This window comes from Chiloscyllium plagiosum, chromosome 7 (genome assembly GCF_004010195.1).
Source record: "Chiloscyllium plagiosum isolate BGI_BamShark_2017 chromosome 7, ASM401019v2, whole genome shotgun sequence".
Classification (NCBI taxonomy): Eukaryota; Metazoa; Chordata; class Chondrichthyes; order Orectolobiformes; family Hemiscylliidae; genus Chiloscyllium; species Chiloscyllium plagiosum.
In genome coordinates this window covers 40142206-40163794 of record NC_057716.1, presented here as the reverse complement: position 1 = coordinate 40163794, position 21589 = coordinate 40142206, and the positions used below count along the sequence as shown (strand labels likewise).

Here is a 21589-nt window from a genome sequence, read left to right as displayed (position 1 = left end):
GGGTGAACCAAATTTGAAGTATTAGTGGTCAATTGACGTGGAGGACACTCCTGTTTGTCGACTATATCTTTTGAGAAAGAATAATTGATATGTCAGAAAAGAACATGAAAACTTTAAACATTATTTTCTCTAGGTTGGTCCATTGAAAGTACAATGGATGAATTGGTGAACATTCACTTCCAATATGTCTCTGCATATAAAAAAAATGTTGCTCTCATTTAGAAAGAATGTTGGAGTGGTTAATGAGAATTCAATACCAATAGTCTATGATTGAAAAATATCATAAAAGGTCTAGTCTCATTCAGTGCAGCATTTAGTTTAAATCAGGAAAACATTGCTGTTAGTTTACATGGATTATGTTTCAATAGATGCAATGGGGTGGATTATTGACACATGACCCCTAGCACGTTGCTCAAGTAAAATCTGGCTGATACGATGTTGGGAGGGAGACATTTCACTCTCATCAGAGAGGGGGTTCTGCCTGAAAGAGGAGCAGCCAATTTGATTGGCTGGCAGCTCTGTATTCAGAACAGCATCAGAAGGCAGCAGCAGTCACTGCCAGTGCCCACGAAGAGGAGAAGGTGGTTGATACAGTTTTGAGATCCAGCGAGGGTGCGGAGAAGCAGACCAGGCATTTTTCAGAGAGGCCAGATGGGAGGTACAAAGTTGAGGAGTGAGGGGAGGGGTGGTGCCCATCCTGAGTGATGCCCCTGATAGGCACAAGGGAGTGCACAGAGAAGCTCCCTCTTCTCTGTTCTTGCCTAACTGCAAAGCATCAGTGCTGGCTGAGAAATTGCTGTAGTGGTGAAATGAGGCCCTTAATTTGCAGTTAAATGTCCCCTTATGCATTTCTGCAGTCTAGGAGTGAACTGCCTGTTGTCTTACTCTCCAACAGTATGATAAGGGGACATGCCAGTGTGGACACGGAGGTGGTGTAACGGCAATCCACTTTATTTTACAAATCTCTTCACCTTCCATTTTTGAGTGGTGTCTGTAAAATCCTGCTCAATAGCTGGCTCACAATTTGAAACAGACAACAGTGGAACAGTGTGTAAATTAAGATTAATAATTGGAAAATCTTGAAAATCATTTCCTTTTTGATCTGTGAAAACAATGTGGAGCATTTGTGGGCGGCACGGTGGCACAGTGGTTAGCACTGCTGCCTCACAGTGCCAGAGTCCCGGGTTCAATTCCTACCTCAGGCGACTGACTGTGTGGAGTTTGTACGTTCTCCCCGTGTCTGCGTGGGTTTCCTCCGGGTGCTCCGGTTTCCTCCCACAGTCCAAAGATGTGCAGGTCAGGTAAATTGGCCATGCTAAATTGCCCATAGTGTTGTAATGTAGGGGTAAATGTAGGGGTATGGGTGGATTGCGCTTCCGCGGGGCGGTGTGGACTTGTTGGGCCGAAGGGCCTGTTTCCACACTGTAAGTAATCTAATCTAATCTAATCTAATTGTTTCTAGTCCACCCTGACACATGCACACAAAGGCAGAATCAGGGACCGGAAAATTGCTTTGCCCTAATCTTGTCATTGTGCATGGACAACCAACCTGACTTTATGGCCCCATTTAAAGGATATCAGTAGCCGGTGTACTTTCTGAGATCATTGTCCCAGTAGTTGGACCTCTTCCTTGCATGCACTCTCATTCCAGCAAATCCAGCATTAATAGATTACTGTACAAACGTTAAAATTTCCTTTGATGTTTTATTAATAATTTACCATAAAGGCCCTTTTTTACTTTCACATCGAAAGTGTAACCGCATTTATAATAATGAAGTGAGATCACCCTACATGTCTCACTGGTTTTAGTATTGCTAATGTAACTTTGTGGGTGGTGATCTTTGCTCCACTGTTGATCTCAGAATTTGCTTGTCTCAATGTCATTCTTGCAATATTGACGTCCAATTGCTTAGGAGCAGAGGGATAAATACAAGAGCAGTCTCAGTCAAATACTATGGCTGTTTTTATGTGGTACTGACATTAATAAGTCACCAGACATATGAGTTTTTGTACAGCACAACTCCAATGTTAGACCTTACACTAAATATTTCATTCCGGAGCGGAGTGTTTCATCTGAGAATAAAACTGACATTGAACTAAAGTTGACATTGACATTGAGACTAAAAACATGCTTTTTTTCTGTCACAGTGCTGTCTGTTTGTTGTTGTAGTCAAGAAGATTCAATGATAGGGAAATTCATTTCATTATTCAAATGTTAAACTGTGTTGAGCTGAATCTTTTAGGTTGTGAAAGTACCATTATGAAAAGCACTTCTATCAGGAATACAGTCTGGGCTCAAATAACCTGCAGCCTGATGGTTGGTCTTCCAAATTAAACAACTGTAGTCAAGTGGCAACATTATTGAAGAGGAAATTGTGAGAGTAAATAGCGCAGAGAAAGATGAAACACGTCATTGTTCCTGATCTTTATTTTAAAGAAGGGCAATGCCATGTAATCATGTTCATGTTGCTTGAAGTCTCACACCAGCAGGGTTGGAGGGATACTTGGTGAAGGTCAATTTCAAATCCTTCCAGCATCATGTCATGGTCAATCACACTAAGGAGGCAAAAAGACACATTTTTATACCTTCACATGTTTAAACATTTCCAAGAGCAACATTTCTTGCTTTTAATCAGCTCTCAACGAGTGGTTGACAATCATTTTATCATGATACTTCTGCATCTCATAAAAGTATTATTTAATTTCAAGAAAATCTGTTAGACTAAAATAATATAAGCAAGTTCACCATAGCACTAGCGGAGCATATGGGTGTGTTCTCATTACAGGGAGATGACTAGTGGTGAGTTTAACCTGATGGTCATCATGACTCAGACAAGGGAAGAGGAGGAGAAGATGAGACCTACATGATAACCTCTGCCAGCTTTGGAACTGAATCCATGCTTTAGGCATCACTCTACATTGCCAGCCAATTGAGTTAACTGACTCCTAAATTAAAAGGGGGTCAATTCCTTACTTACCACACTCCGAGGAACATCTACATTGCTCCTTCAGAAATGTTCACTATACTTAGCTGACATTAGCTGGTTTTGACAATATATCGATTGATGTCAGGCATTATTCAAATGTACTCAATACAAAAGCAAGAAATGAGTATATGAATAGGAAGGCTGTAGGGGGATATGGGCCAAGAGCTTGCAAACGGGACTAGATTGGGTTGGGATATCTGGTCTGCATGAATGAGTTGGACCGAAGGGTCTGTTTCCATGCTGTATATCTCTATGATTCTATGAGAGTATTTAAAGTTTGCAAGAACAGTGTTTTTAAGGTAATACAGTCGGTTCTGATATCATGCAATAGTGCCGTTCTCGTGTGATCTTGCATTATAAGAAAATCGCGCAGTAGCCACGCCATTTAAACTAATAGAACCAGAATTGCGCTTTATCCAATACAGGTAAGGAAAGATGGCATTCTACAAATAACGTTCTAAATTCTTCAATCGTGTTAAAGCTAATTCCCGATGAAGAAACACGCATTATAGCAGAACTGACTGTATAGATTCTAGTACCATGATAAACATTAAATAACAGATGTACAAAGGGGCATGACTCCACTAGTGAATGAGGTCTGTCAATTATGATAAACACAGGAACAGGAATCAAACATTTAGGTTCCTCATGCCTGTTTCACCATTCAATGAGATACAACTCTGCATACCCGCCTTTGCTCTATTATACCATTGTGTAACAAAAAGAATCTACCAATCACGGTTTCTAATGTTCCACTGCTAATTTTGAAACATCAATTTCAAATTGCAGAAGAGCATTTCCGAACATACAACAAGTTCAAATGACAGAGGAAAGAGGAGCAACTTCCGAGTGAGAAACAGGGCAGAGGCAGGTATATCCAACAGAAAGAGAGGGCACCCAACTGAGTGGGACAGAGAAAGAGGTGCACCTGGCAGAGAGAGCAGGGCTTGATGGAGAGACACAATTGTGGTGGGTGACGTAGGGCAGCAGGTGAGGAGGGGTCAGAAGGTAAGGTCAGGCCAGTGGGTGAAGTAGAGCCCCAGTATTTGTGGTGGAGTCAGTTGGTGAGTTAGGAGCAGTGGGTGAGATGGGACTAGTGGGTGAGGTGAGATCTGTGGGTGAGGTGGGGGGCATTGGGTGAGTTGGGGTCAGTATTAGTGGTGGAGTTAGTAGGTGAGTTGGGAGCAGTGGGGGTAGTGGGTGAGATGGTGTCTGTGGGTGAGGTGCGGGGCATCAAATTCTTCTCTCTAAGACAGTCATGAATCTTTGGAATTCTCTCCCAAGAGTGAGGCAGGCACAGAGATTGAATATTCTAAAGGCAGAGGTAGACAGATCCTTGACTCTCAAGAAAGTCAGACATTATTGGGGATAGGTGGGAATATGGAATTGAGTCTACAGTAACATCTACCAGGATGTTGGGAGTAAGTGAGGACTGCAGATACTGAAGATCAGAGTCGGGAGTGTGGTGCTGGAAAAGCACAGCCAGTCAGGCAGCATCCGAGGAGCAGGAGAATCGATGTTCATCAGGAATGAGGCTTGTGGGCCAAGGGGACTGAGAGATAAGTGGGAGAGAGGTGGGGCTGGGGGGAAAAGTAGCTGAGAATGCAATAGGTAGATGAAGATGGGACTGAAGGTGATAGGTCGTGAGAGGAAGGTCGAGTGGATAGGTGGGAAGGAAGATGGACAGGTAGGATAGGTCAAGAGGGCAGTGCCGAGATGGAAGGTTGGATCTGGGATAAGGTGGGGGGAGGGGAAATAAGGAAACTGGTGAAATCCACAGTGATCCCGTATGGTTGGAGGGTCCCAAGGTGGAAGATGAGACATTCTTCCTCCAGGTGTCGGGTGGTAAGGGTTTGGCGGTGGAGGAGGCTCAGGACTTGTATAGGGGAGTGGAAAGGGGAGTTAAAGTGTTCGGTCACAGGGCAATGGGGTTGGTTCGTGTGTGTGTCCCGGAGATGTTCTCTGAAGCATTCTGCAAGTAGGCGTCCTGTCTCCCCAACATAGAGGAGACCACATCGGGAGCAACGGAGACAGTAAATGATGTGTGTGGAAGTGCAGGTAAATCTCAGTCAGATGGGGAAGGCTCCTTTAGAGCCTTGGACGGAGGTAAGGGGGGAGGTGTGGGTGTGGATTTTCCAGTTCTTGCGGTGGCAGGGGAAGGTGACGGGAGGGGAGGTTGGGTTGGTGGGGGGTGTGGACCTGATGAGGGAGTCACGAATGGTCTTTATGGAATGCGAATAGGGGTGGGGAGGGAAATATATCCCTTGTGGTGGGGTCTGTTTGTAGATGGTGGAAATGGCGGAGGATGATGCAGTGTATCTGGAACTTGCTTGGATGGAAGGTGAGGGTTCTGTCCTTGTTGTGGTTGGAGGTGTGGGGTTTGAGGCTGAAGGTGCGGGAAGTGGATGACATGTGCTGGAGGGCATTATTAAAAATGTGAGAGGGTAAATCACGGTCTTTAAAGAAGGAGGCATCTGGGATATTCTGTGGTGGAATTGGTCCTCCTGTGAGCAGATGCAGTGGAGATGGAGAAATTGGGCATAAGGGATAGCACTTTTACAGGAGGCAGGGTGGGAGGAGGTGTAGTCCAGGTAGCTGTGGGAGTCGGTGGGTGTGTAGTAGATGACTGTGCTGAGTCAGTCACCGCTAATGGAGATGGAGAGGTCCAGGAAGGGGAGGGAGGTATCCGAGATGGTCCAGGTGAACCGAAGGTCAGGGTGGAACGTGCTAGTGAAATTGATGAACTGTTCAACCTCCTCTGGGAGCACAGGTTAGCGTCGATACATTCATCAATGTAGCGCAGGTAAAGATGGGGAATGGTGCTGGTGTAGCTGTTGAAGATGGACAGTTCCACATACCTGACAAAAAGACAGGCAGAGCTGGGACCCATGTGGGTGCCCTTGGCTACCACTTTAGTCTGGAGAAAGTGGGAGGATTCAAAAGGAGGAATTATTGAGGGTGAGAACCAGTTCAGTCAAATGAATGTGTGTGTCAGTGGTAGGGTATTGATGGGGGCTCTCTTCTGAACCCTCTCCAGCTTAATAATATATCTCCTACAATAGGGTGAACCAATAGTAAATACTCAAGTGACTGGGCATAAATAATCACTGCTTGGATTTACAAATCTCAGATTTCTGAAACAAGAGGATAAGGATGAGACAGCTGTGTGAATAAATTCTTGGCGCATGATTGCAAGAGTCACATTACACTTATTCTATTCAGGCTTCAGTTGTTTAGTTGCAATCCAACTATTCCAAATTTACATGAAAATAAATGTTATCATCACCTCAGTATCCATGTAGGGCTGTATCCTTGGAAATTTTCCTGAACTAGTTGTGTATAAAAGCAGCCTTTTGCTCCAGTAAGCCTTTGCTATTATTCATTGAATCTTTCGAGTCCTGAAAATGTTCTGTCTCTCCTAAAAGTAACAGTTCAAATTAAGACTAATTTCTTTGACAAGAGCATGGATGTTATATAAGAGTTGGATAAACATTTCCAAACATGAGTGATAGCACTTCAACAAAACTCTCTCCCATTATACTCTTCCTGAGAAATTAGCCTAGACATTGGATCCAATGCTGCAATCAATTCTGCCAGTCACAAAAAAAGTTTGTCTTTCGTCGCACAGGTAATTAGTACTCACTTTGTCCGCTGCTGGCCTAAAATTACAACTGAGTTTCATCCATCACAGGTCCCTGATTAATGTGTTACATAAGCCAAGTGCCTGACTCAGGCAGGCATATCAGCAGCCCAGTATTAGACACATAGGCAACAGCTCCTCTGACAACGGATCATTAAATAATTTCCCAATACTGTCCTGTGCTACTATCCTATTTCAATTGGGTGAGAGACTTCAAATCTACCTCTACACAATTTTTAAAAAAATCTGTATACTTGCTGTCCAATTTCCTTGAAAAATGAAAGAATGACATTTTGGTTGGTGTTCTAGAAATTATGTGAACCCTCTGTGACATCAGTGCAGTCCAAGGAATTATTTATCCTAGAAATATGGCCAGTTAATCAGAAATATGGCCAGTTAATCAGTCTGGAGTGTACACAGGAGTTGTGTATGCCCATGTCATAGTGGACTCCTAGGGAATTGCCTTGAAAATTGAAGGATCCACTGGGTAATTCCCTTACTCCTGGAACCCTCTGCAAGTATCCATTTAAATTGCAGAATTCAGAGGGTTCTTTTGCAGTAAATAGCTACTCAAGGTAAACTAGACAACTAAAAACCTGACAGAGCCCCTGACTAGCTATTAAATTGAACCCAGCAGACGCCATTCATTCACAACTACATCTCTTTCAAACTTGTTACACCTCCAGATCCTTCACCTCAGACCTGAAACACCCCTCTGCCTGTGATCTAACACCATCCTCCCATCCTCTAAACCCCAACCCTCCAGCCAGGATCCCCGGGTCCTGAAATGCCTTCCCCACAGCCCCATCTGGGACCAGAAACTGTCTCTTTCCCTCTTATTACTGAAACCTGCCACTACATCTCTGTCCTTCCCTGGGACTCAACCCTCACTTCCATCTCCAGGAACTTGACGATACCCTTCTTCCCCAAGGATCCCAAACCATCCTCTCCCTTGGGCAGGTGATACCTTTTCCCACACTGCTGGACCCTGACACCTTCCCCACCCGGTACCTGAGCACTTGACCCTCCTGGAACATTGAGTTTCTGCTTACCTTAGGTACTTACCCCTTCTGAGGAGCTGTCGAAGTGGCTGGCTGTGATGCAGGACCGTTTACATTTCAGAATATGGCAACTGCTGCTGTGAAAAAGGGTATGTTGATCCTCCCCCCCCCCCCCCAACTCCCCACTCCCGACTATAGAGCGCTAAGTGAGATCTGTCAAATTTTTAAATAGCTCCACATTTCAGAAGGAATCTCCTCTAAAAGGTGTCATTCTTTCTTAACATTAATAAAAAAAAAGTGGAGTGGAAACCTTGCCAGTCCTTGGAAAATCCAACCCCATATTAATGTCTTGATAGAAGACATTCAACTTGTGTCTGGGTCTGACATTGACATTGAGGATGGACAATACAGAAACCATCTGTTCCAGAGAAACAGTGTAAATGAAAATCGGGTGGGTTCTACATGAGGTCTCATATGGATGTTAAGGTGTAACATTTCTAGATTTTGGAAGTTCATGTAGCCATTGGCTGAGCAATACAGACTACTACAGTCCCCAATCTATTCTGAGTGAGCTGCATTTATCAATGGCAGCAGAAGTGGTGCCACATTGACCTTGGGTTAGGGCAGGAGAAATAAGCCATAGTTTTGACCAATTCACACCACTGTTCATCACGTTGCATGAGGTTCCTGTACTATTGCTCACCATGAGGTAAATTTATCGCCAAAATCCTCTTTGAGGGGAGGGATCCACATACAGGAAAATGACATGGTAGTCTAATGAGAAAATACTGTTATCTTAAACAAGATGTAGTTTATTGCATGATAGCAACTACATACAAGTTACATTCATGTGATAGATATTGATACTGAAACTATGAAGAAGACTCAGATGGTGGGTCTTATTCCTTTGCGATCTTAAGCTGGCCTCCTACCAAAACCATATAATATCATCTCAGTATGTGGTGCTTATGGCACTCCTCAGCATTAACCTTTTCAGACACTTACACAACAGCTACCTTAGGACGTTTGTCAATCCTTGCTGAGTTACACAAATCAGATTTAATTCAATTGCAACATACCATGATCCAGCACTCACTGGACAGGCTATACTCAGAAAGAGCTTCAGTGATGAGTGTTGACAGAACATCAGTAAGCTACTCCACCATGTAAGGTAAAATGTCAGAAATAATATGGGAGATATGGACATCATCGAATAATTACCCAAATACAGCCAGCACTTAACTTAATCAGAAGCAAAAATAATTAACTGAAGCAGACATTGTTCTCCAAAACAATGATTCAGAATTAATCTGCAACTTTTAGTGAAATACACATTCAGTGAAATCTCACTTTAATAAGAAAATAAAAGCTTAAGAAAACATTATACTGAATGCATTCTGAAAACTGCTCACTAGTGTACACAGAGAGCAATTAGAAAGGGAAGGAGACCAACAACAGCAATAGTCTGGATAACCTAATATGTCAGGGAAGAGGGTTAAATCCAGTATTCTCCTCTGAAACTTAAGATAATACAGCAGGTTGGCAAAACAAAAAAAAGCCTTAATGGTTTGGGGCACTATGAGGCAGCTTATTACATAGGCAAGAAAAAAGTATTGACCAATATCAAACAATAGACATGTGGATTGGATTATGTTACAAAATTAGCCTGCATCCGTTCATTGCAAAGCAGATTAAATTCATGCTACTTGCTGACTGCAGTCGGTATTACACATACTGCTCATTGGTAGTAAACATCATTGGCAGCTTGCAAATATATACGTCCTTTATTGCAATAACATGCTCCAAAATAGTTCAAGGGAGCATAATAAAGCAACATTTGACACCAAATCAAATAGGAAAATAATACACTGATGACCAAAACTTTGATCAGAGAATTTCTTTAACACATTTTTACCGTGGTTAATATGCTGTTGCTATGACTTGAGTCATATATCTATGTATCTCTGGAAGTTGGGTGTCGACACATACTCTCTTTCAGTTTGCTCCCTTCCTGCTAGGTTACAATTCTCCCGGTATGTAGCACCCCAGTTCATCCTCATTCTCGAATAAGGCTCTCTCACCCTTTTCAGTACTGTGACCTCTTTACTAGCATTAATATATTTACAGGTTATAGAATATAGCTCCTTAAGTCCTCTTCCATTGCCTGCTTCCTTCCACTCAAATGCTTCTGCTGATGTTGGAGTAACACTGTCAGTATTTGTGTATTCCATTACACTAAGTTTCTCTTACTTCATTTATATAATTCCAGCAATTTGCTTTTTAATTATTTGCATTGTCATTATTACGATTAATATTATTACTATTACCACCTCTCCCAGACATTTCAAAGTCCAAACTTCAGAAGTTGAAACAATTTAGAAGTCTGACTGGAAGCGCCAATCTGCTTTGTTTGATTTCTATATGAGGTTGGTAGCTCTCTAACATTCTAGGGACTGTTGTACTATCCTGTACAGTATTCAATGTTAAAAATCACACAACACCAGGTTATAGTCCAACAGGTTTAATTGGAAGCACACTAGTTTTCAGAGCGACGCTCCTTCATCAGGTGATTGTGGAGGGCTTGATCGTAACACAGAATTTATAGCAAAAATTTGCAGTGTGATGTAACTGAAATTATACATTGAAAAATTGATTGTCTGTTAAGCCTTTCATCTGTTAGAATACAATGATAGTTTCATTTCTTTCATGTGTAAATCACAAAACCCTTTTTTTAAAAGTTGCATTCAGAAGTGAAACTATCATGTTCTTCGAACAGATGAAAGACTCAACAGACAATCAAGGTATTTTTCAATGTATAATTTCAGTTACATCACACTGTAAATTTTTGCTATAAATTCTGTGCCTTACAATTGTGTCCTCCGCAATCACCTGATGAAGGAGTGTCGCTCCGAAAGCTAGTGTGCTTCCAATTAAACCTGTTGGACTATAACCTGGTGTTGTGCGATTTTTAACATGATAAGATAAAGATTCCAATTTGCTTCAAATTGCCTGGCCATCAGAGAGGCTGTTGAGCTCTTGCTCTACGTTTTGTGATTCCCAAATGTTGACCCTGCAATTGCCTTAGAATTTTGTGGCTCACTGACACATTTAATTGAGGTTTGTATATTCATTTGTAAATACTGTTTCAGCTTAAACTGATGGTTGTAAGTTTATCAAGACTACTCATGCTGATAAATACAATTAAGTTGCGTTCTGTAATTGCATTTCTTTTCTGCCACAACGCATTATCTCAGGATTATCCAAATTCAACTGTGCCTGGTACTATGCCCTTCTATCTAGTAGCCTCCCTAAGTCTTCTGATATTTCTCCTGCTCATTTGCCAAATTTTCTCTTTGTGCATTGTGCAAAATTTCAAAATTATGCTCCTTGTAACTGAATCACTTGTACCTGTAAATGCCAACAATAAAAGGGGAGTAGGGTACTAATGTCTGTAAGTTTATCAGTGTTAACATAAATCATTTTTTCAGAAGATATGGGGGATTGTGGGGTGCAGGTTACATTAATTTTTACTGTAGCAGCTTAGCTCTTAGTAAATTTTGATAGTAGACCAATCATGCTGACAAATAAGATGAAGTTTCATCTTACAAGAGGTCCTAAGGTGACAGCACTCTTTTACATTCATTTGGAATCTGAAAATGCAACTTACATGTAGGTTTGCTCACTGAGCTGGAAGGTTTGTGTTCAAACATTTTGTCACCATACTAGATAACATCATCAGTGAGCCTCTGGATGAAGCACTGATGGCATGGCCTGCTTTCTATTTGTGTGTTTAGGTTTCCTCGGATTGATGATGCCATTTCCTGTAGTGACATCATTTCTGGTGGTGATGTCATTTCATGTTCTTTTTCTCAGCGGGTGGTAAATGGGGTCCAAGTCAATGTGTTTGTTGAAAGTCTTGGTGCATGTCTCTGTTTGGCTTGTCCTAGGATGGACGTGTTCTCCCAATCGAAGTGGTGTTCTTCCTCATCTGTATGTAAGGCTACTAGTGAGAGTGGGTCATGTCATTTTGTGGCTCGTTGATGTTCATGTAGCCTGGTGTTAGTTTTCTGCCTGTTTGTCCAATGTAGTGTTTGTTACAGTCCTTGCAAGGTATTTTGTAAATGACATTAGTTTTGCTTGCTGTCTGTATAGGGTCTTTCAAGTTCATTAGCTGCTGTTTTAGTGTGTTGTTGGGTTTATGGGCTACCATGATGCCAAGGGGGCTGAGTAGTCTGGCAGTCATTTCTGAGATATCTTTGATGTAAGGGAGAGTGACTAGGGTTTCTGGACATGTTTTGTCTGCTTGTTTGGGTTTGTTGCTGAGAAATTGGTGGACTGTGTTCATTGGGTGCCATTCTTTTTTGAATACACTGTACAGGTGATTTTCCTCTGCTCTGCACATTTCCTCTACACATTGACTTGGATCCCATTTACCACCCCTGAGAAAAAGAACAGAAATTGATGTCACCGCAGGAAATGATGTCACCACAGGAAATGGCGTCACCACAGGAAATGGCGTCACCACAGGAAATGGCGTCACCACAGGAAATGACACCATCACCGGAAATGACATAATCAATCCAAGGACACCAAAACACATAAATAGAAAGCAAGCCATGCCACCAGTGCTTCACCCAGAGGCTCACTGATGATGTTACATAGTATGGTGATGAAACATCTGAAAATGAACCTTCCAGCTCAGCGAGCAAACATACATCCAGAACCTCAACCTGAGCTACAAATCTTCTCAAAACTCGCTAATACAAACTTACAAACAAAATGGTTTAAAACTGTATCTTTAAACATGTATTCAATAGAACATCTAAAGCAAAAGATACACTTCCCATTCCACAGTAAAACACAGTGGGTGTTGGAAAGGTTCTGATCTGAAGCTAAGGGAAATTAATAAATATGCAAGATTATTCACAGCCATCACCACAAAACCACATCCCTCAATTTGGTACAGTTTGAAACACAAATTGAACAAGTCACAGGTATTATGAATGTAACCATCAATCCTTCTTAACACAATGGAAAAGCTGATACAGTACTGTTGTCTGCTGTTTTTCCACATAAAAGAGAAAGGTTCTGACAAAGTCAAACTCAGTGTATATTAACCAGTTCACTTAATACAATAGTCCCTAGTCTCAGAACAATAGTGGACTTTAACTGGAATCCAAAAGAAATTGAAGCAGACTTTGAGGGAAAAAATATGATTGGTGATACGGTGATAAATCTAACTGAATGCTGAATGTTCCATTTAATTCTTGTCTCTGTAATGGATCAATTAAGCAGGTTGGTTTGTGATTTCTAGCTTACTCAACTATAATATTGGGCAGTCAAAAGTTACAGATGAAGAGGAAGGACACCATTAGGGAGCTCCTTCAAAAGCAGAGCTAAAAAGTACAGAGATGGAGTCAGTTTGGTCAGGAATGAGCAGTGGCATGTATTACAAACTCAACAAAGGAAATCAAACATCATTAAGGTGAACACTGAAAATTAATTGTTTTTGAACCATTCCATTCTAGAAATGATGATCGACTGCGCTGTTATTTAAAACTATTTGAATATTAAACTATGTAATCCATTATTGCCTAAGCTCCTAACATATTGGTGAGTTAGAACCAGCAGCAAACTATATTTATAACATTGATGGTATTGGGGAGAAAGACATCCACAACCTTTGTTGGATCAATAACTCTGTCAATATATCATCTGGTACATTTCCTTTCCTCAAGCATTTATCCAATTTTCCTTCAAATAGCATCAGCTACTTCCTCCAAAAGCCATCTGTAAAAATACATTTCTCTGGTCTCTGTTCTTGCTGTCCTGGTGATAAATTTTAAATTAATGACATCTTCATTAAAAAGTCGTAGCCTTCTGCTATTCACTCTATCAAATCACGTCACAAATTTGAAAACATCTATTAACTCTTGCTGCTCTGGAAGAAATAGTCCTGGGATCTGCAGTCTTCCCTCACCCTGGTGAAAAAGCCTTGAATGCTGTCTATGGCTTCAAAGTCTTCCTAATAATGTGGTGCCCAAATCGAAGTCTAATTGTTGCCCAATCAATATTCACACTCTGTGACCTGATATATAAAACGTCAAATTCTATTGGCCTTCTTATGGCTTTACTTCCCTTCAGGGAGAAGCAAAAGTCAAAATTTGCCATCATCCCAAAGCCCCATAGGCTGCTTTCTTATTAGAGAGAGATAACTGGTGGTGCGTTTAACCTGACAGTTAATGAATCTCAGGCGAACAGGGAGATTGAGGGTCTTCATGGCGACCTCAGTTAATATGGAAATTGAACCCAAGTTGTTGGCATCACTTTGCATCTCAAACAATTGTCCAGCTAACTGACCCTTACTAATAAATCTTGATTACGTCTGTTGATCCAAATCTCGTAGAACTATCCATTAAATGTTTTCTGTTATTGCATTCTTTTTCTGCCAGAATGTATCATCTCAGAATTATCCAAATTCAACTGCATCTGGCACTTATGTTCTTCTATCTAGTAGCCTCCCTAAGTCTTCCTAAAGTTTCTGATATTTTTCCTGCTTGTTTACCAAATTTCCTCTTTGTGCACTGTGCATAATTTGAAAATTGTGCTCTATATAACCTATCTATACCAACAATAAATGTGGACCCACATGACTTGAGTGCACCATTTCAAATTACTTACTATTATCTATGCAAAACCTATGCAAAAACAAATGTAGCACAGAAACGGACTATTTGGTTAAACCAGTCCAAGCCAACCATAATCCCAAACTAAATTAGTCTTACCTGCTTGTGCTTGGCCCACATCCCTCCAAATATATCTTATTCTTGCACTTATCCCAATTTTTTTTAAACATTGTAACTGTACCCACATCCACCACTTCCTGTGGAAGTTCATTCTACACATAAACCACTCTTTATATAATAATAACTAGGAGTAGGAGTAGGCCATTTGTTCCTTCGAGCCTGCTCCACCATTCAATAGGATCATGGCTGATCTTTTCATGGCCTCAGACCCACTTACCCGCCCTCTCCCTGTAACCCTTAAGTCCTTTATGATTAGATTACCCTAGATTTACCCCTTCACCTAACACTACGGGCAATTTAGCATGGCCAATTCACCTAACCTACACATTTTTGGACTGTGGGAGGAAACCGGAGCACCCGGAGGAAACCCACGCAGACAGGGGGAGAATGTGCAAACTCCGCACAGACAGTTGCCTGAGGTGGGAATTGAACCTGGGTCTCTGGCGCTGTGAGGCAGCAGTGCTAACCACTGAGCCACCGTGTCGCCTTTTATTGTTAAAAAAAAAATCTGAGCCATAAAAACTGAAGTAGCACCAACTACTTCACTGGGCAGGGAATTCCACAAATTCACAACCCTCTGGGTGAAGTAGTTCCTTCTCAATTCAGTCCTAAATCTGCTCCCTCTAATTTTGAGGCTATGCCTTCTTGTTCTAGTTTCACCTGCCATTGGAAACATCCTCTCTACGTCTACCTTATCTATTCCCTTCATAATTTTATCTGTTTCTATAAGATTCCCCCCTCATTCTTCTAAATTTCAAGGAATATAATCCCAGTCTAAACTGAAAAATGTGTTGCTGGAAAAGTGCAACAGGTCAGGCAGCATCCAAGGAGCAGGAGAATCGACGTTTCGGGCATAAGTCCTTCTTCAGGAATGAGGAGGGTGTGCCAAGCAGGCTAAGATAAAAGGTAGAGAGGAGGGATTTGAGGGAGGAGCATTGGGAATGCGATAGGTGGAAGGAGGTTAAGGTGAGGGTGATAGGCCAGAGAGGGGTTGGGGGCGGAGAGGTCGGGAAGAAGATTGCAGGTCAAGAAGGCGGTGCTGAGTCTGAGGGCTGCAACACGACACCTGGAGGAAGAGCAACTCATCTTCCGCCCTGGAACCCTCCAGCCACAGGGGATGAATGCGGATTTCTCCAGCTTCCTCATTTCCCCTCCCCCCACCTTTTCTCAGTCGATTTGTGTGGAGGTGCAGGTGAATTTGTGGTGGATATGGAAGGATCCTTTGGGACCTTGGAGGGAAGTGAGGGGGGAGGTATGGGTGCAAGTTTTGCATTTCTTGCAGTTGCAGGGGAAGGTGCCGGGAGTGGAGGTTGGGTTGGTGGGGAGTGTGGACCTGATGAGGGAGTCGCGGAGGGAGTGGTCTTTCCAGAACGCTGATAGGGGAGGGGAGGGAAATATATCCTTGGTGGTAGGGTCTGTTTGGAGCTCCGATCTCCAGTATCTGCAGTCCCCACTTTCTCATAATCCCAGTCTACTCAGTCTCTCCTAATAAGCCAACCCCTGAACTCCAGAATCAACTTATCGTGGAAGAGGTAGTGTTGGGCAATCTCCTCTGTACCCGCTCCAGTGCCAGTACATCCTTTTGCAAATAAGGAGACCAAAACTGCACGCAGTACTCCAGCTGTGGCCTCACCAGCACCTTGTACAGCTGCAACATAACCTCCCTGCTTTTAAACTCAATCCCTTAAGCAATGAAGGACAAAATTCTATTTGTCTTCCTCATTACCTGTTGTACCTGCACACCGACCTTCTGCAATTCATACGCAAGGACACCTAGGTTCCTTTGCACAGCAGCATACTGCAACTCTTTACCATTCAAGTAATAGTCCTTTTTACTGTTACTCCTACCAAAATGGATGACTTCACATTTATTAACATTGTATTCCATCTGCCAGACCTTTGCCCACTCATTTAAAGTATCTATGCTCCTCTGCAAAGTTTCACAGTCCTCTGCATCCCTTGCTCTGCCACTCATCTTAGTGTCATCTGCAAACTTTGACACACTACACGTGGTTCCCAACCCCAATCATCTATGTAAATTGCAGTCCCAACATTGATCCCTGAGGCACACCACTAGTCACTGATTGCCAACCAGAAGAGCATTCATTTATCTCCACTCTTTGCTTCCTGTTAGTCAACCAATCCTCTATCCATCTTAATACTTTACCCACAATGCTACGCATCCTTATCTTATGCAGCAGCCTCTTGTCCGGGACCTTGTTGAAGGCCTTTTGGAAATCTAGGTACACCACATCCTCTAGGTCCCCGTTGTCCACCATGCTTGTAATGTCTTCATAGAATTCCAAAAGATTAGTTAAGTATGACCTGTCCTTCCTGAATCCATACCGCATCTGCCCAATGGGACAATTTCTATCTAGATGCCTTGCTATTTCTTCCTTGATAAGAGACTCAAGCATCTTCCCCACTATAGAAGTTAAGCTAACTGGTCTATAATTCCCCACCTTTTGTCCACCACTGTTTTAAACAGTGGCGTCACATTTGTTGTTTTCCAATCTGTTGGAACTGTCCCAGAGTCCAGTGAATTTGGAAAATTACCACAAGTGCACTTGCTATTTCTCCCGACATCTCTTTTAGTACCCTAGGATGCATTCCATCATGGCCAGGAGACTTGTCTAACCTTACTTCCATTAGCTTGCCCAATACTACCTCTTCCTACCTGGATTGCTTCCAGGTCTTCACCTACTTTCGTCTCTTTGTCAATTACTGGCATGTAAAGACAGACATAAAACACCTATTCAATGCCTCAGCCATTTCATCATATCTCATGACTAAATGCCCCTTCTCATCCTCTAAAGGACCAATGTTTATTTTAGCCACTCTTTTTCATTTTACATATTTATAGAAGCGTTTGCAATGCGTCTTTATATTCTGTGCTAGTTTTTATCATGTTCCATCTTACTTTTCTTTATAGCTCTTCTTATGGCTTTCTGTTGACCTTTAAAGCTTTCCCATTCTTCTAGTTTCCGCTGATCTTGGGCCACTTTGTGTGCCTTCTCTTTCAATTTGATAGCTGCCCTTATTTCCTTAGAGGCACAGGGCAGATTACTTTTTCTTATAGTGCTTCCTTTTCACTGGAATATACTTTTGCTGAGCACTTTGAAAAATTACTTTGAAAGTCTACCACTGCTCGTCAACTGTCTCACCATAAAGTCTTTGTTTCCAGTCTACTTTAGCCAACTCCTCCCTCATCCTAATGTAGTCTCCCTTATTTAAGGACAGGACCCTGGTATTGGATTTTATCTTCATACTTTCCATCTGTATTCTAAATTCAACCATACTGTGTTCACTCCTTCGAAGAGGATCCCTGACTATGAGGTCACTAATTATTTCTGTCTCATTACACAGAACCATATTTTGGATAGTTTGCTCCCTCATCATTTCCATTATATACTGTTCAAGAAAACTATTGTGGATACACTCAACAAACTCCTCCTCAAGGCTACACTGACCGAGCTGGTTCGACCAATCGATATATAGATTAAAATCCCCCATGATAATTGCCTTACCATTTTTACAGGCATTAGAACATAGAACATAGAAAAATACAGCGCAGTACAGGCCCTTTGGCCCTCTATGTTGCACCGATCCAAGCCCACCTAACTTACACTAGCCCACTATCCTCCATATGCCTATCCAATGCCCGTTTAAATGCCCATAAAGAGGGAGAGTCCACCACTGCTACTGGCAGGGCATTCCATGAACTCACGACTCGCTGAGTAAAGAATCTACCCCTAACATCTGTCCTATACCTACCACCCCTTAACTTAAAGCTATGCCCCCTTGTAATAGCTGACTCCATACGTGGAAAAAGATTCTCACTGTCAACCCTATCTAAACCCCTAATCACCTTGTACACCTCTATCAAGTCACCCCAAACCTTCTTTTCTCCAATGAAAACAACCCCGAAGTGCCTCAGCCTTTCCTCATATACCAAGTATCTGACCATTATCCCAGTACCCCATCTTTTTGTTACTCTTACCAAAGTGAATCACCTCACACTTACCCACATTGAACTCCATTTGCCACCTTTCTGCCCAGCTCTGCAGCTTATCTATATCCCGCTGTAACCTGACACATCCTTCCTCACTGTCAACAACTCCACCGACTTTCGTATCATACTCCACTGACTTTCGTATCATTAGTTAGTTCTCTGTTTATTGCCCACTCCAATGTGCTAATATTATTTGGTGGCCTATAGTGAAATTTTCTTCTTAGAATTTCTAATTTCCATGCAAACGGATTCAACCTTAATCTCCACAGAATCTATATCATCTCTCAGCACTGCCCTGCTGTCTTCATTAAATCTTTCTCCTCTCACTTAAAAAAATGCCCCCAGTCTTGAAATTGCCCCACCCTAGGGAAAAGCCACCTGCTATTCACCTTATCTATCAATCATGATTTTATAAACTTCTATAAGGTCACCCCTCAATCTTCTATGCTCCAGTGAAACAAGTCCCAGCCTATCCAGCCTCTCCCTATAACTCAAAACGTCCAATCCTGGCAATATCCTGGTAAATCCTTTCTGAACTTTGTCCCATTTAGTAATATCCTTCCTATAACAGGGTGACAGAAACTGGACACAGTATTCCAAAAGAGGCCTCACCAAGATCCTGTACCATAAGACCATAAGACATAGGAGCGTAAGTAAGGCCATTCGGCCCATTGAGTCCACTCCGCCATTCAATCATGGCTGATGGGCATTTCAACTCCACTTACCCGCATTCTCCCGTAGCCCTTACAACCTCAACATGATGTCTCAATTCCTATACTCAAAGGTCTGAGCCATGACAACAAGTGTGCTAAATGCCTTCTTCACTTTCCTGTTTACATATGATGCAAATTTCAAAGAATTATGTACTTGAATCCCTAGGTCTTTCTCTCCTATATTACTACTCAAGGCCCTACTTTTAATTGTATAAATCCTGTACTTGCTTGTTTTAGCAAAATACAATACTGCACATTTAACCAAATAAAACACTATCTCTCACTCCTTGGCCTTTGACCCAATACTTCAAGATGTCTTTGTAATCTTAGAGAACCTTTTTCACTATCCACTAAACTACCAATTTTGGTGTCATCCACAAACTTACTAACCATGCCTTCTATATTCTCATCTACAGGTATTTCTGGTATAACATGATGTTTGTGTTCCTGTGCAACCTCACGCTATAGAAAATTGCTATACTTGTGCAGTACAAGGTTTGCGCCATCCAAACAGTGTCCACTATTCATTAATCGCATTATAGCCAATTCGCATTGTCAAAACACGTGTTATAACAGAAATACCTGTATATCGTTTATATAAATGACAAACAAAAGTGGACCCAGCACTGATCCCTGTGGAACAACGCTGGTAACAGACCACCACACCAAAAACAACCCTTCTTATTTATTGTAACTTTTCATTTACTTACAATCAACTAACTGTACATGCTGTTAATTTTTTTCTTGCAATATGTTCCAAACAAGTCCCTTTTAAATACCCTGAAATTGCTTCCTGAAAATCCAGATGCAATACAGTTAAAACCTTTCTTTTTATCTAACCAATCAGTTCCTTTCTTTCAAACAAAGTCCATTAAGTTTGTCAAATAGCAAATGAATGATGAATGCCTTTGATTACTATATGCATGTTAAATAAACTATGTATGCATCACCATTGCTTTGTTTTTGACCTGCTTTTTTCTTTCCCATTGGCTTGACTGGGTTTGGCAAATTTACATTTGATATATCTGGCTAAAGGAGATCATTCCCTGGGAGCCAGCAACATTAGCAGATTTTGTTCCAGAATATTTCACACAGACCTTCCAAAAGAGTCAGACAGAATGAGTCAGTAAACATATTTTGAAACATGGAATTTGATTGGGCCATGTGACATCTCGACCTCATGCATACAAAGTCCCCTGATGAGCACTGGGGATGGCCACTTTCTTGAGAGAGTATTCTCTGGGCTGCTCAGGAAGTGGCTGACAGTGAACTGTGATGTACAAAGCAGAGGTAACCTCTAAAATGCCATCTTTATTGGCACTGTAGCAATCAATTTTACATTTCTGATTGGTTGGAAAAACGCAACCACTTTGCAACATTCAAAAACACACTAGAAACTGGAAGATGAGCAAACTCCTTCACAAGGTCTGAGTTAAGAAAGGCAACAAGATGTAAAAGTCTAAACTCTAGAGTCTGGTAAAATCATAGACTGGTAAGCTTCAAATGTTTTTTTTTAGAAAACCTGTAAATTGATAAATAAACTACACATACCCTTCAGTCAAAAGATTGTACATTCAAGCTCTATTCCTGATACTTGAACATATTATTCAGGTTAGCACTTCAGTGAAATCCTGAGGGAGTGCTACATTGTCAAAGATCTTTCCTTTCAAATGAGATATTACACTGGGGCTCATCTGTCTCCTGGGGACAGTATCTATCCCATGGTGCTAGTCAAAAATTAGCAGGGGCACTCCCCAATAGTAAAATACTGGCAATACTCAGTGGGAGAAAAACAGAATTATATTTCAGGTCAGTGACATTTCATCAGAGCAATTGCAAACTGAACAACATTCGATTTATTTTTTTTTCTTGGGATGTAGTGATTGCTGGCTAAGCTGGCATTTAATCAGTGTACACTAATTGCCCTCAAGAAGGACATTCTGACTTAAGTCTACATCCCTGTTCCTTCAGTGTCGCTGGATCAAAATTCTAGATGTTCATTCAAAAAAAACATTTGGGTGTTCTTCGACCCTAAAGATTACAGCAGCTCAAGAAGGCAGCTTGCCATCACCTCCTACAGGACATTTAGGGATGGGGCAATACATGCCAGCCCAGCCAGCGACATTCCATGGATGAATCAAAAGAATTATGACCCAAGGTGCCTTGCATTCAATTAAATACTTCCTTTCTGTAGTTACTGTTAGAGTTTAGAAAATGCAGCAGCCAATTTGCACAAAAGTTCTCAAAAAAAGCAAGTGAATAAGTTACCAAATCACCAGCTTTAGTTTTTGATTGACGGATAAACATTGGACATTGAGCCACTTAAATGCTTTGTAGGAACTTGCCAAGATTCATTTGATCGAGAAAAAAACTCCACCTCTATGAGGATTAGGGCAGCAGGTGGGCGGCATGGTGGCACAGTGGTTAGCA

The 21589-nt window shown here is 41.7% G+C and overlaps 1 protein-coding gene across 1 annotated transcript in view; it reads right to left on the bottom strand.

Moving 5' to 3' along the window:
• Positions 1 to 1347: 1347 nt before the first annotated feature.
• The window catches only part of pde1a (phosphodiesterase 1A, calmodulin-dependent), a 520230-nt gene continuing 499988 nt past the window's right edge, over positions 1348 to 21589 (bottom strand). The window contains exons 18-19 of the mRNA XM_043693462.1: positions 6274 to 6405; positions 1348 to 2556 (exon numbers count right to left, since the gene is read on the bottom strand). Coding sequence (XP_043549397.1) covers positions 6317 to 6405 — 89 coding nt within the window. The 3' untranslated portion in view covers positions 1348 to 2556; positions 6274 to 6316. The remainder of the gene's footprint in view (positions 2557 to 6273; positions 6406 to 21589) is intronic.